This window comes from Daucus carota, chromosome 3 (assembly GCF_001625215.2).
Source record: "Daucus carota subsp. sativus chromosome 3, DH1 v3.0, whole genome shotgun sequence".
In the NCBI taxonomy this organism is placed as follows: domain Eukaryota; kingdom Viridiplantae; phylum Streptophyta; class Magnoliopsida; order Apiales; family Apiaceae; genus Daucus; species Daucus carota.
The window spans coordinates 7,521,682-7,536,122 of NC_030383.2; the positions used below are offsets into that span (position 1 = coordinate 7,521,682).

The window sequence follows — 14,441 nt, forward strand, 5'->3', positions numbered from 1 at the left end:
TCTTCTCTAGAAGTTTATATTGATGATTTTGAGAATTTACGCTCTTTACTACTCCAGAGTAATCATACTCTTCCTGAACCTTATGTACTGGAGAGTTTTATTGGAGGCTTAAAACCTGCTGTTAAGCCTATTGTGAGAGCCTTTAAGCCAGTTTCAGTAACTGAAGCAATTCTGTATGCACGGTTACAGGAGGAAGCTTTGAATAACACTCAGAAAACAAACAAGTATACTGTGTCTCCATCTGTTTCTAAATCAAATTTTTCCACAGTTACCAAACAACCTATTTTACCTACACCTCAGACTAAGCCAGTTTCACAGGGATTTACTAAAGAAAACCAAAAACCTTTTAGGTTCATTCCTGCTGAGGTTAGGGCTGAGAAAATGGCAAAGGGACTGTGCTATTATTGTGATAAGCAGTATGAGAAAGGACATAAATGCCAGTTCAAAGAGGCACAACTGTTTACTGTGGAAATTCCTTGTGATGAAACTTCTGTCAATCAGGAAGAGAAATTAGAAGAAACAATACCTGAGGAATGTAATAGTGAGCCCTGTATTTCTGTTAATGCATTGATGGGAAATCATACATTTAACACCATGAGAGTGCAAGGGTGGGTGCAGGGTAAACCTATTCACATTTTAATAGATGCTGGCAGCACTCACAATTTTTTAGACATTGAAACTGCACACCAGTTGGGATGTAAGAAGGAAAAGATTGAATTGCAGGCTGTAACAGTGGCAGATGGGAATCACATTCCTTGCCACCAGATGGTTAAAGATTTTTGCTGGAAGTTAGGAGGAAATTCATTTACTGCAGAAGCTTTGTTAATTGAATTGGGAAGTTGTGACATGGTCTTAGGAGTACAGTGGCTCAGTACTCTAGGAAGTATAAATTGGGATTTTAAGAGACTGGTTATGGAGTTTGTAAGTGATGGCAAGATGGTGAAATTGAAAGGTGTAGCTTCTCAAAAGCTGAAGGTACTTAAGGACCAACCTTCACTTAAACTACTGCAGAATAGTGCTCAATTATGCTTACTACAACTACAATTGAGGCAAGTTGACACCAGAGGTGAATTGTCTCAATTGGAAGGATCTCAGGAAACACACATAACTGGTACTCCAGGAACTCACAGTAAGTTGCAGGAGCTCAAGGAACAGTACAAAGACATATTTAAAGAACCTGAGCAGTTACCACCAGAAAGAGGTTTGTTTGATCACAGAATACCCTTGGAGGAAGGATCCAATCCTGTGAGCATCAGACCTTACAGGTATCCCTTAAAACAGATAGACATTATAGAAAACATAATTGAAGAGATGCTGCAGAAGGGTATCATTCAGCAGAGTGCATCTCCATTTGCTTCTCCTGTTGTATTAGTAGGGAAAAAAGATGGCACCTGGAGGTTGTGTGTGGATTACAGAGAGTTGAACAAGAAAACAGTAAAAGATAGGTTTCCTATACCTGTAGTAGATGAATTAATTGATGAACTTTCAGGTTCTCAGGTGTTTAGTAAGATAGATCTTAGAGCTGGATATCATCAGCTGAGAATGCATACTGAAGATGTGTTTAAAACAGCATTCAAAACTCATAGTGGGCATTATGAGTTTCTGGTTATGCCCTTTGGACTCACAAATGCTCCAGCATCTTTTCAAGGGTGGATGAATGCTATTTTTAAATGTTTGTTGAGGAAGAGTGTGCTGGTATTTTTTGATGATATTCTCATCTATAGTAAATCTTTAGATGATCATTGGTGTCATTTGAAGGAGGTCTTTGATCTTATGAGATCTCACTCTTTGTTTGCCAAGGAAAGCAAGTGCTGCTTTGTTATGGATAAAGTAGAATATCTGGGACATTTTATTTCTGGCAAAGGGGTGGAGACTGATGCCAGGAAAATTAGCACAATTGTGAATTGGCCAGTACCTACATCAGTCAAAGATTTGAGGAGTTTTCTGGGTATCACTGGGTATTACAGAAAATTTATAAAAAATTATGCAATTATCAGTAAGGCATTAACAGATCAGCTTAAGAAGGGCTGTTTTGCTTGGAATGAACAGGCCCAGAATGCTTTCCAGACTTTGAAAACTGCCTTGAGTACTGCACCTGTGCTTGCTTTGCCTAATTTCAACAAAGAATTTGTGGTGGAAACTGATGCATCAAAAACAGGCATTGGTGCTGTACTGATGCAAGATCAACACCCTTTGGCTTTTATAAGCAAATCTTTGGGACCTAAGTGGCAGAAACTCTCTGTGTATGAAAAGGAATTATTAGCTGTGGTTCATGCAGTACAAAAGTGGGAACAATATCTAATGGGGAGTCATTTTATCATCAAAACTGATCAGAAGAGCTTAAAATGGCTGTTACAACAAAGAATTTCAACTCCATTTCAAGTCTTTTGGCTATCCAAATTAATGGGGTTTGATTATGAAATTCAATATAAAGGGGGGAGTGAGAATGTGGCAGCTGATGCTTTGTCTAGAGTGCAAGGGTCAGAAATACTATTGATGGCTATTTCAGTGGTAGATTCTGATTTAATGGAATTGTTAATACAAAGTTATGATCAGGATCCACACCTGTTGGAAATTAAGGGCAAATTGGAACAAGGACTACTTGTGGATACATTTTCTTTGCAAAATGGTCTTCTGAAAAAATCTGGCAAGATTGTGGTAGGTTCAGATGCAGCTTTAAGAGACAAACTGATTTGGTGGCAACATGCCTCTCCTGAAGGAGGACATTCTGGTAGGGATCACACTATAAAGAGAGTCAAAACACTCTTCTATTGGCCAGGAATGTCTAAGGAAATCAGACAGAAAGTGAGACTCTGTCAGGTATGTCAAGCAGCTAAATATGATGCTAGTCCATACCCTGGTTACTTGCAACCACTGCCAATTCCTCAAGAGGTTTGGGTGGATATTTCAATGGACTTCATCACAGGATTACCAAAGTCTCAAGGGAAGGAAGTGATATTTGTAGTGGTGGATAGGCTGAGTAAAAGTGCTCATTTCATGGCATTGAGTCATCCATTCACTGCTATCCAGGTGGCACAGTGCTATCTTGACCATGTTTTTAAACTACATGGTTGGCCCAGAACCATTGTAAGTGACAGAGACTCAGTATTTCTGAGTCAATTCTGGAAAGCACTATTTGCTCTTCATGGAACTAACTTGTTACTGTCATCAGCATACCATCCACAGACAGATGGTCAAACAGAAGTGGTCAATAGGTGCCTAGAATCTTACCTCAGATGTATGTGTGGGGATTGTCCTAAAGAGTGGTCACTGTGGTTACCTTTGGCTGAATGGTGGTTTAACACACATTTCCACAATTTCATTGGTAAAACTCCTTATGAGGTAGTTTATAATCAACCACCACCATTACATTTACCTTATCTGCCTGGAGAGTGTATGATAGCAGCTGTGGATAGAAGCTTACAAAGGAGGGAGGAGATGATAGCAACTCTTAAGCTTCAGCTCACTAAAGCTCAGAACAGAATGAAACAGCAGGCAGATAAGAGAAGATCTGAAAGGCAGTTTGCTGTTGGAGATTGGGCTTGGTTAAAGTTGCAGCCATATAAGCAGAGTTCTGTGCAAAAGAGGGAGAATCAAAAGCTGGCTTTCAAATATTATGGGCCTTTTCAAGTGTTGGATGTTATTGGTAAAGTTGCTTATAAAATACAGTTGCCTGCTAAGGCCAAAATCCACAATGTCTTTCATGTTTCTCAGTTGGAAGCTTATGAGGGTCCAGTACCAAGTACTGCAAATGTACCTGTGTGGTTTAATGAGGAGAACCAACCTATACGACCAAAAGCTGTGATTGATAAGAGAATGGTCAAGGTTAGAAATGCAGCCCAGGTTCAGTATCTAGTACAGTGGGAAGGGCTTAATGATCATGAGGCAACATGGGAGGTTGCAGAATCATTTGTGCAGAAGTACCCGGATTTCAAAGTGTTTACATAAACTTGAGGGCAAGTTTCTTGTTCAAGCAGGAGGGTATGATGTAGCTGTAAGGGTAAAATAGGAAATTTAGTCTTTTGGGCGCCAAAAGTAGTTACAAGCTGTTAGAGAAGTGGTGGCCTATAGAGCTATAGGTCTGTAAACCAGTATAAAGCTGGTGAAAGGAGTTGTAAAAACATTATGCAGAATATTATTCACTCTTGTTCTCAATTCTCTTCCTCTCTCTCTAACTGTATTTCTCCATCTCTCTCTCTAGTCCATATCTCTCTGTTAGTGTTAATTACTAGTTGATAAGCATACTGCATCAGATTGAATTAGCTGTTTCTCGTAAAACTGTTTGGTTAATAGCTGATTGATTAGTTTTTTATGATACAAACCAAAACCTCTAACTCAAAAAACTCCTCAAAATAGCTTTTTCAAAATTAGCTTTTTGGGTCCAAACCTATGTTTCAATCCGCTAACTACCAAACACTTACATTAGCGGATTCTAGTAGTCAAACCTCTAAACCACCCTAAACCTCTAATTTTGCCCTAAACCTCTGACTTTCAAATAGGCCCATTGAATATTGTGATTTCCACATTGTGATAATACTGCTGGGTAGAATATGGTATTCTAGGAGATGTATCATGATCATCGGAGATGTATCATGATCATCTACAAACTACGAACGTTGAGTTCTGCAATCATATATTTAACCATCCAACTGAATTGTGTTCTTGAAACTATTCGAAGAAAATTATGTAAATCACTGGGGCACGTATGTACTCGTGATACATGAAAAGAGAGTACAAATTCCCTCCTCGGTGGCCTGGCCAAAATATGCAATTGTCAGAAGTTCCTTTGTAAAGAATACTTAGTACGCCATGATATTTGCTTTTCTTTTTGTTTTCTCCGACCACCAAGTTTTCTTCTTTTATGATCATGTTAGTAGATAGTAAATAACTGCAGATGTTCAGCATAATAAATCCACATTAGTGATGATAATATTCAGTTTAGTTCAACTATAACATGTTTATGGCAAATATTTAGCACCTGACCACTTTAGAACAGAACTGCTTGATCCAAACCTTGTCTGTCAAGTTTCTAGCTTCTTGGACAATTAAAGTATACCATAAATATTATTATTCGTTATATATACTCACACAAACCACTTAAACCAGAGGCCATCTAAAAGAAAAAAAGATCATATATCAGTTATGATAGTTTTCAATGGATGGGAACTCTGGGCTTGCATTTTGCTCAGTCTTTTCCTCCAAATCTTCTTAACAATTGCTGGAACCTTTAGGAGATTAGCATCCCGCAGATGGTTCGTGAAGATTCTGTGGTTGGCCTATTTGCTTGCAGATTTTGTTGCTGTTTTGGGACTTGGACTCCTTGTGAGCAGGCAAAGTTTATTATATAACAATTGTTTGAATGAAAAACATTGCTACACAGATGAGGCTCTCATGTACTGGGCTACCTTTTTCCTCGTACACCTTGGCGGTCCAGACAACATCACTGCTTTCTCAACAGTGGACAATGAGTTGTGGCTCAGAGATTTGTTTTCTATTTCTTCAAAGTGCATTACTGTGGCCTATGCTATCTATGAGTCTGTCAGGACTAGTTCCAAAGTAAGTCTCCCAGTTCTACTTTTGTTTTTCTATGGAATTATCAAGTGCATTGAGTAGGGATGGCAAAATAATCCGATCCGACGGATACCCGATCCGAAACCCGATTTTTTGGATATACCGAACCCGAATTTTTGGATTTGGATTTGGATATGGATTTGATTTTTGTACCCGAAATTTTTTGGATTTGGATATGGATATGACCTCTACCGATCCGAAACCCGATCCGAAACCCGAAATCCTATCCGAACCCGATCCGAACCCGAAACCCGAAAAAAACCCGAATATTATATATATATATATATATATATATATATTATAAATAATTTAATATGAATGTGTGTGTGTGTGTCTATATATATAACATATTTATATTTAATTATTTGGATGAATGTAATATAATACTCTCAATATCAATAGACTAGGTTAAAGGAATAAGGGTTTCTATTTAAGACAAATACTTCATTATTAATAGGGAAAATAAATTTTTTTGCCACTCAACTTATAGCGTTTTTCAAAACTTACCACCCAACTATTTTTTTTCTTTTTTCAGTCACTAATGTTAGGTTTGGTTTTATTTTTAGCCACCAACTTAGGTTCGGATTTGATTACTAGCATTATGATAATTTTTTGTAGCATCGTTTATACATAGTGATAGTATGTAATATTTTAATGATGTGTTGTATGTTTATATCTTTATATATAGTAATAATAATATAAAATAAGCTGATGAAAAATTAATATCAGGAAAAATCGTAATTAGATTCCAAAATTTTAATAATCCATAAATATGAAATCAGTGACTTTAAACAATTCATCCTCTCTCATAATATATTCACCCTCTCTCATAAGATAAAGTGTAATTGAGTGATATGACGCATCATCTTTCGCTATTAAAGTTTCAATCGACTAGCTCAGTCTAAGATCTCTCTTAAATTTATCTTCAAAAGTTTTAATAACTTTATCTTATCACAATTTTCAAGATAAATAAATAGAGAGGAAAACTTAATTTTTAATGATTGTCCACTATATATAAAGATACAAACATATATCAAATCATCAAAATATTACAGACTACCACTATATTTTAACAATGATACACATAAAATGTAATGCTAATAATCAAATCCGAACCTAACTTCAGTGACAAAAAAAGTGACCAAAAAAAGCTGAATCTATCGCTAGTGAGTAAAATAAAAAAATTATAGTTGAATGGTTAGTTTCTAAAGACGCAATAAGTTTAGTGACAAAAAAATTATAATAATACTAGTAATCAAATCCGAACCTAAGTTGGTGGCTAAAAAAAAAAACCAAACCTAACATTAGTGAGTAAAAGGAAAAAAAAATTAGTTGGGTGGTAAGTTTCCAAAAGCACAATAAGTTGAGTGACAAAAAAATCTATTTTCCCTTAATAATATATTGTATAAAATATATTGTATATTGGTAATAATGAAAATTAATATGGTTTAAGTTTATATTATTCAAATTTAAACCAATAGAATCCAATCCAATAATCTTAATTTTGAAAAAAAATACTTAATTATCATAGTTCAGACAGCTTTATAATTTTTAATTTTTTTTTAAGATATCCGGTTGAAACCCGAATCCGATCCGAAACCCGAAAAAACCCGACGGATTGGATTTGGATTTTACATTTTAATATCCAAATCCGAACCCGATCCGATCCGAAATATATCGGATTGGATATGGATTTCATGAAATCCGACCCGATCCGACCCGATTGCCATCCCTAGCATTGAGCGTACGTGTGCTCTGTATTATGCCAGTGCAAAGGGTTTCCGCAATTCCATGCTTTCAAAAAATTATTTGCAGGTCAGACTTGTGAGTGATATGAATAAGGTGGATTTGTCCAAAACAGAAGTGCTGCAATATGCTTTGGTATACTCCACGGCGTTTAAAGGACTTGTTGTTGATCTCAGTGTCAGTATCAGTCAACGCAACCAAAGCCGTGAATTCTTCCTTCAAAGATCTATAGAACAAGCTTTCAGGCTAGTTGAGTTAGAGTTAGATTACCTCTATGATGTGCTTTTCACGAAAATCCTAGTGTTGCACCACAAAGTTGGCCTCTCTTGTCGCATTCTATCATTCATCGCAGTTGTTTCTTCCTTCGTGCTCTTCTATTTTGATTTTGTTGCTTCTCCCTTACCACCATCAGACATTGCTACTCCTGAATTTCATAAAATTGATATAGTGGTTACCTGCATATTGTTTATTGGAGCCATTCTGATGGAGGTAATTGCCTTTTTTATGCTACTTTTCTGTGACTGGACTGTGGTTAAGCTCAGCCCTTTGTCTGATGCAAACTCCAACAGACAATCATGGAAAGATAAGCTTCTTGCTTGCATACTGTCTTATAAACATACTATAAGTGCCTTCTTTCATCACTGTCTTTATCTTGTTGGTATAGAGAATCAACGCGAGATTAGAATTACTGAGAGGTGGTGGGCTAATTCTTTCTCAGCATTCAACTTGATATATCATTGTTTACATGGAGGAAGGCAAAACATTTATCCTCGCCTTGTCAAGTTTCTGATGGAGTTTTTGTATGCAGAACCATATGCACTATCCGGTCATTTAGCTACCTTCATTTTCGACCAACTAAAAATGAAATCAAAAAAAGCTGAGAGTTTAGCCATAGCAAAACAAATCTATTCTTCTAGAGGAGAGTGGGTGCTTGATGAATTGGAAGATGGCTGTCAAGCATTTCTTCCTTATGTTGCCAAGTATGATTACGAAGATATCCTTCTTTTGTGGCACATCGCTACTGAAGTCTGCTACAACGACAACCAGGACAAAGTAACTAACCAGGAACAACGTCGCACTGCAAAGGATCTATCAGACTACATGCTCTATCTTATGGTCATGAAGCCTGATATGATGTATGGAGTTTCAAGCAATGGGGAAATAAAGTTCAGAGAAACTTGCACAGAAGTTTCAAAATTTTTTGACACGGAATTACCTGAACTAAAGAACAGACAGTTTAGTTATACCTACCGCGGAGAGAGGGAGGAAGCTTTACAGAAAATTGCCTGTCAAAGAATTCTTTTCCACGAAACAGAAGCTGAGCATGTTACTGTATGCAGAGATGTTCCTACTTTGTTCACCGCATCTGAATTGGCCAAAGAACTGAATAAGTTACCTTCTGAGGAAAAATGGTTGCTAATAAGCAAATTGTGGGTGGAACTGCTATCATATGCTGCAACTCATATCAGGTCAAGTGCTCATGCTGAACAGCTAAGTAAAGGAGGGGAGCTCATAACTGTTGTTTGGTTACTTATGGCTCATTTTGGCTTGGGAGATCACTAGGAGATCGGCCCTGGAGAGGAACATGATATTTGACTGTTAGTGCAAAATTTAGCTACCTATCAAAAGTTGCATTTGTGATTTGAGCAACCAACAATATTCTTATGTATTGTTTTAAATAGTTGTTTGCTGTGATGTAACCCTTGTTTAAATAAATGTTCTTTTTTTTTATATTTCATTGTGCTTCCATTGATTACCATTCTCAGGAGCACCAAAGACTGAAAATTGCTTTCTTAGGACAATTTATCAAGTTAATTACGGAGTACAGGAACCACCAGGCACCATATAATATATCTACCAAAATATATAAAGTAGACAAAGAAATTATTGTAAAAGATAGATGTGTTACAATAAAACTATCTGCAGCTTCACTCAATTAGCAGCTGCAATTTGCAAAGGTCACCCAAACTACATGATTCATTTCCCAGAGGATTACTTTGTATAATTACTCTATCTCCTAAATAACTATACAATTGCCAACAAAGAAATGAAATAATAGCTTTCCCCACCCCCAAAAATTTGCCAACAAAAACAAAAAAAAAAAAAACTAGGGAACAGAAATTAGAACAGTGCTATGTAATTACAATATGGCGTGGGCATCCTTGGTATCAACAGAAAGACTGCAAATTAATTGATCCACAGCTTCATATGTGCACCTCTCCCCTTACACCAGCAATATCTTTTATGCAAGAATCGGAAAAAATGCTTGCTTTTGGTTATATATCTTTACGATTGTAGAGCAACCGTCTATTATCTTCATGATTGTTAAGCACTTGCTTTCTTCCATATTACTAATGACCTGAGGAATTCCAAGACCTGCACATATATGGGAAATAAAGTGAATACACAAATTGTAATCAGATATACAGCCAGAGGGTGAAAGGAAAGGCGGCTATAGTGTACTAAGAATAGCAGAACTCGGTCTGCGAAGAAACACATACCATGGGCGGACATAAACATAAACATATTGCCTGCTTGTTGATAAATTATAATTCTCACAGCTTACTAGGTCTGCACTCATGGCACTAGTTATTTTAGTCCCTATTTAACCTTCCGGAAGGCAAGTATGCCAGAGCCCTTTCTTCCACTAAGTAGCAAGTCCATCATGGTGTTTGCGAATTGAAAAAGGCATTTTTATTGACATGGCATGATAACACTTTTTATGATTAAGGTCTTATAAAGTTGGCCTCATGCTTACAATACCACCACTCCTAATTTAAGAAATAAGATTACCTCTGATGGGTCTCTGAGAGAGTAAAATGCATTGCTTTCTTTCGGTGCAGAAGACACCAATATACCATAACCTCGATTACCCTCTCTAAGAACCTATATAGAAAAAATAAAAAATATATAACTTTATCCAATGTCTTCTGAGACGTTTTTTATGTCGAGATAGTTCAAAATATAATTATCACTTGACACTTGCTTACCTTGAATGCATCTTCATCAGTTCGATCATCTCCAACATATATAGGAAGCACGTTGTCACTATTACTAAGCCCTACAATAATATTACAAAAACCATTTAGCTTGCTTACAAAAAAAGAATAACAGTATAGCACATAACCATTTTTCAATATTTAATCAGGATTACTTCATGAATCTAGAGGAAGAGAGATCACGCACCTAAAGATTCAAGTAAAAACTCTACAGCCTTCCCTTTATCCCAATTAAGCACTGGTCGGACCTCTAAAACCTACAAAAAAGTATGGGAAGTTTAATAATTGAACTAATTTTACAAATATGCTGCAAGTGCACATAACCATGTACAAACTAGTTCAGATGTAAACCTTCCGCCCATGGGTTAATCTAAGTCGAGGGTAGTTCTTCATGATGTCATGAACAGATTCTGCAATCGTTGTCCAACTCTGCAATTACAGCAACGAAGAACAGTAAATATCATTCTTTACCAAAGAAGAGTAACTATAACTGGTTAAACTTAGAACAACTCCCACCTTCTCATCTACGTTACGGTAATGAACAGATATACAAAATTTATTGTTCTCGACAGTGGCTCCTTCTATTTCTTTAGCAATATCAACAAGGGATCTATAAATCTGCTCAAACACAATAAGCAAATGATACTTCAATCATACAGAATGAAATGAACGACAACTACACATCACCAAAATAATATTCCAGTACTATACCTCATCAATCATGGGTAAGAATTCACTAGCAGGCTGGAACAAGTTAACTTCTTTACCCTGTCATCATAACAAACACAATCAAAAAAATTAGCAAGAAGGGTTTCCAGACACTTTCTTTGGAGAGAATTTATACTATGATAATCACCTGGTTGTCAGTGGACCTGATACAATTTGTATGACCATCAGTATTGGGGCGAACAGGGCCCATTATGTCCATCCCATGGCTACCAGCATAGTAGAGTTCTGTTAGTCCTACAAATTCAAGTACCTGGAAAAGAGGGCACTAAGGGATCAGAAAAGAATTAAATGTTGAATGCGAAAGTTGATATTGGTATCACAACATTGGCCTGCCAAGTACCTTGTCACGGCTTCTCCCACTGATAATTGCTGTAGGGAAGTACCTTGCCACATTTTTAACAGCCAAGCGCATCTGAAAATGTCGTTAAGAATGCAGAAGAATACAAGGGTGAGAAATAAATTTAAATCTTAAAATTAACTACGAAATATGAAAAGAATACCAATAGAGTAGACACAACACAGTAGATCCTCACATTATTAGACATAAAGGCTCGATCTGGGTTGTCCACTATTGGTGACAAAGTCCCGTCATAGTCCAGAAACAAAACTACTCTTTTACCCTTTGCATAGCTTGTTATTTTCTCAAAAGATGCAAGTGCAGATGGATACTTGAGCTGCGTGAATTTAGCATAGTACAAGTTAGATGCTAATAAAAGAACAGTACGAATTTTATAGCTAACCATAACACAATTTAATTACCATCCAATTGCGATGGGCTATTTCAGTATCGGTGGGCTCGGTGCTAAAATCTTTTAACTTCTTATGAGTGGGAGATGAAGATTTCATGGCATCCAACCAACAGGTGGACAGTACATCATCGAGTAGGCCAGTCTTTTTCCTTGGAATTGTCAAGAAGAGACTTGAAGAAAACACGGCATCTGGGGGAGAATATGGCAGCAAAGCAGAATGAAGGCCTAACCTTGAGTTGTTCAATGATGCAGATTCAGTGAGAACTGAAGCATTGTGATTCTTTTCCATTTCCATCAGATACAGGATATTTGATCAGTTATAAGGTTTGTTTAGGCTAATGGTGGTATTAGAAAACAGTGCAGGTGGATGCTTATAATTTCAAAACCCAACAGATAGCAGTTCTTCCAACCAAAAATCACCTCTTAAGTGGTCAAGCCCCACAAACTTAAATGGATCAAGCAGAGAAGAAGCAACTGCAGAGAAACAAAATGAAAGAAAATGTTATAATCCCATATCGAAGGTTGGTCAACCACACAAATCCCTGTATTTGATGCAAACACTTAATTAAACAGTTCTCTACAAAGTTTTAGTTGTCCAATGCACTAATGCTGCACCACAATGTTAGGTACCAACAATAACACAGAGCACTTATACAGTTATACTACATCCCAAACAATAAATATTGTATGGTACTATAGTTTATAATGCAACAGGAATAAATAAGGTACAGTAGTATATATCCACCTTCCCCCGACGTAATATTAAGAATTTTAATACATCAAAGGCGCAACAAGTGTCATCAACCATACAGATCTAACCATATGCACGTATCCTCCTGCAGGATCAATTTGACCACTAGACTCCAGTCTCACTAATCTCAATACTTCACACAAGATCCCATTTTTTACTATTCACTTGAGCACTAAATTGAACTAGTGTGTTATTCATTTAATGGTGCACTTCAAGAGAAAATATAAGTACATATATGTTCTGTGTATCCTCTTTTGTTTGACATAATTAAACATTAAAATTGTTAAGATGATTGTCTACTTCTTTTCAAATCTTTTAGTATATTGGCTGTAAGACATCATATATACAGATTAACCTTTACAGCTTCAGTAGTCATTATTGATCATAAAAAATTCTTTGAGAATAAAAAAACTCTTCACCCAAAAATGTGAATGACAGCATTATGTAATTGCAACGCAGACCACCTTCTAGACTAAATAGTAGGAGTATATATTAGTAAAAAGCAGATAAATTGAGCTAAGCAAGCTAGATATGATCAGATTGTTATCAGGAGATTCTTCCACGCCATGTATCATCACAAAGTACTGAGACTTAACTAAATACAATCAAATTGACATCCCAACAACCTCATCAGACCATAAAGTAAATCAAACAGCTATCAAGACCAGGGACAAAAAACTAAACAGTGAACAGTTGTATTGATAAGACATTATGAGATACAGAGATAAAATATCTTTCATCAAAACAATTTGTAACAATGCGAAAGTTGCTTGACCCGTCGAAAGAATCTAAACTCGACAGACATATTGCAGTAAACACCAATTATAAGCTTTGTTCCAGAAAATAAACAGCTAATGAAAACCCAATTGCCCCACACAACCAGATTCTTGAAAGAGAAATTATTACAGCCAATAATTGCATTTATTAATTCAACAGAACCACAAAAGCGACAGGAAGAAAAACATATGGAACCACATATTACGGACCGGACCTACACCAAAGCATGGGAAGAATCCTAAATATGTGTGTATCCCCCTGGAAAGCTTTTGTATGGCTAAAAACAGATCTACTGAAGCCGATAACCAAAATAAGGTTAACCGTCGCTATAAGAGATATTTAACAATTCATTACCAACTATACTTCCATATGAACGAATAAACAGCATTTTCATATTAACACAATATAAATATCATATTCCCATCAGGATCTTGATTCTGGAGAGTAGCATAAGTTTATAACAAAACACAACATAACCTAGCTTGCTGGCCTGATTAATTTTTAACGGTTAATATTAAATTCTAAAAATTGAAATTGTTAGGATTGTAGATGGACAGAAATTACAAGAAAATGTCAAGAATCAAGACCACAAACAACATTACTTGAATAAACATATCAAAGAGAGCATAAACAATATATATGTAGGCGCATAACAATAATACTCCACAATTATTAAATCGAATATAAGGGAGAAGTAAACTTGATGAAGAAGAGAGAGAGAGAGAGAGAGAGAGAGAGAGAGAGAGAGAGAGAGAGAGAGAGAGAGAGAGAGAGAGAGAGAGAGAGAGAGAGAGAGAGAGAGAGAGAGAGAGAGAGGGAGGGAGGGAGGGAGGGAGGGAGGGAGGGAGCGGGAGAGAGAGAGAGAGAGAGAGAGAGAGAGAGATTGGGCGAAACTTGCCTCGGGAACAGCGAAGCAGTAGAAGGGGGTTGTGTTAGATACAAGAATGGTGCGTGCGTTTGTGTGTAATGTAACAGAGGAGAGGAGAAAGAAGAGGGAAAAGAGGAGCGGGGCTGGGGTTTATATACACAAAAATATGTACGTATGTATTGAGTATCTGTTTTGTGGTTGGATGAAGACGTGCCCAGAGGAAACTTCTAAAATTGATTAGTTTAATATTA

The 14,441-nt window shown here is 36.6% G+C and overlaps 2 protein-coding genes across 3 annotated transcripts; one reads left to right on the top strand and one right to left on the bottom strand.

The window, feature by feature from the left end:
• The first annotated feature begins 5,142 nt into the window (after positions 1 to 5,142).
• Positions 5,143 to 8,880, top strand: LOC108212162 (uncharacterized). Its single transcript, XM_017383891.1, has 2 exons — positions 5,143 to 5,556; positions 7,387 to 8,880. Exons 1-2 carry the CDS (start codon positions 5,143 to 5,145, stop codon positions 8,878 to 8,880), a joined length of 1,908 nt encoding a protein of 635 aa, XP_017239380.1.
• Positions 8,881 to 9,163: 283 nt separating this feature from the next.
• LOC108215226 (probable trehalose-phosphate phosphatase G) lies at positions 9,164 to 14,366 on the bottom strand. Of its 2 annotated transcripts, none has more exons than XM_064090628.1 (12): positions 14,221 to 14,366; positions 11,805 to 12,268; positions 11,579 to 11,719; positions 11,386 to 11,457; positions 11,173 to 11,295; positions 11,028 to 11,084; positions 10,833 to 10,934; positions 10,668 to 10,745; positions 10,504 to 10,573; positions 10,308 to 10,378; positions 10,111 to 10,203; positions 9,164 to 9,693 (listed from the first exon to the last, which is right to left on the bottom strand). In XM_064090628.1, the coding sequence occupies exons 2-12, from the start codon at positions 12,087 to 12,089 to the stop codon at positions 9,643 to 9,645; spliced, it is 1,143 nt and encodes a 380-aa protein (XP_063946698.1). In that variant the 5' UTR covers positions 12,090 to 12,268; positions 14,221 to 14,366; the 3' UTR covers positions 9,164 to 9,642. The 2 variants fall into 2 exon arrangements, with proteins under 2 accessions (XP_063946698.1, XP_063946699.1); XM_064090629.1 differs by lacking the exon at positions 14,221 to 14,366 and having other exon boundaries at positions 11,805 to 11,943; positions 12,025 to 12,236.
• Positions 14,367 to 14,441: the final 75 nt, after the last annotated feature.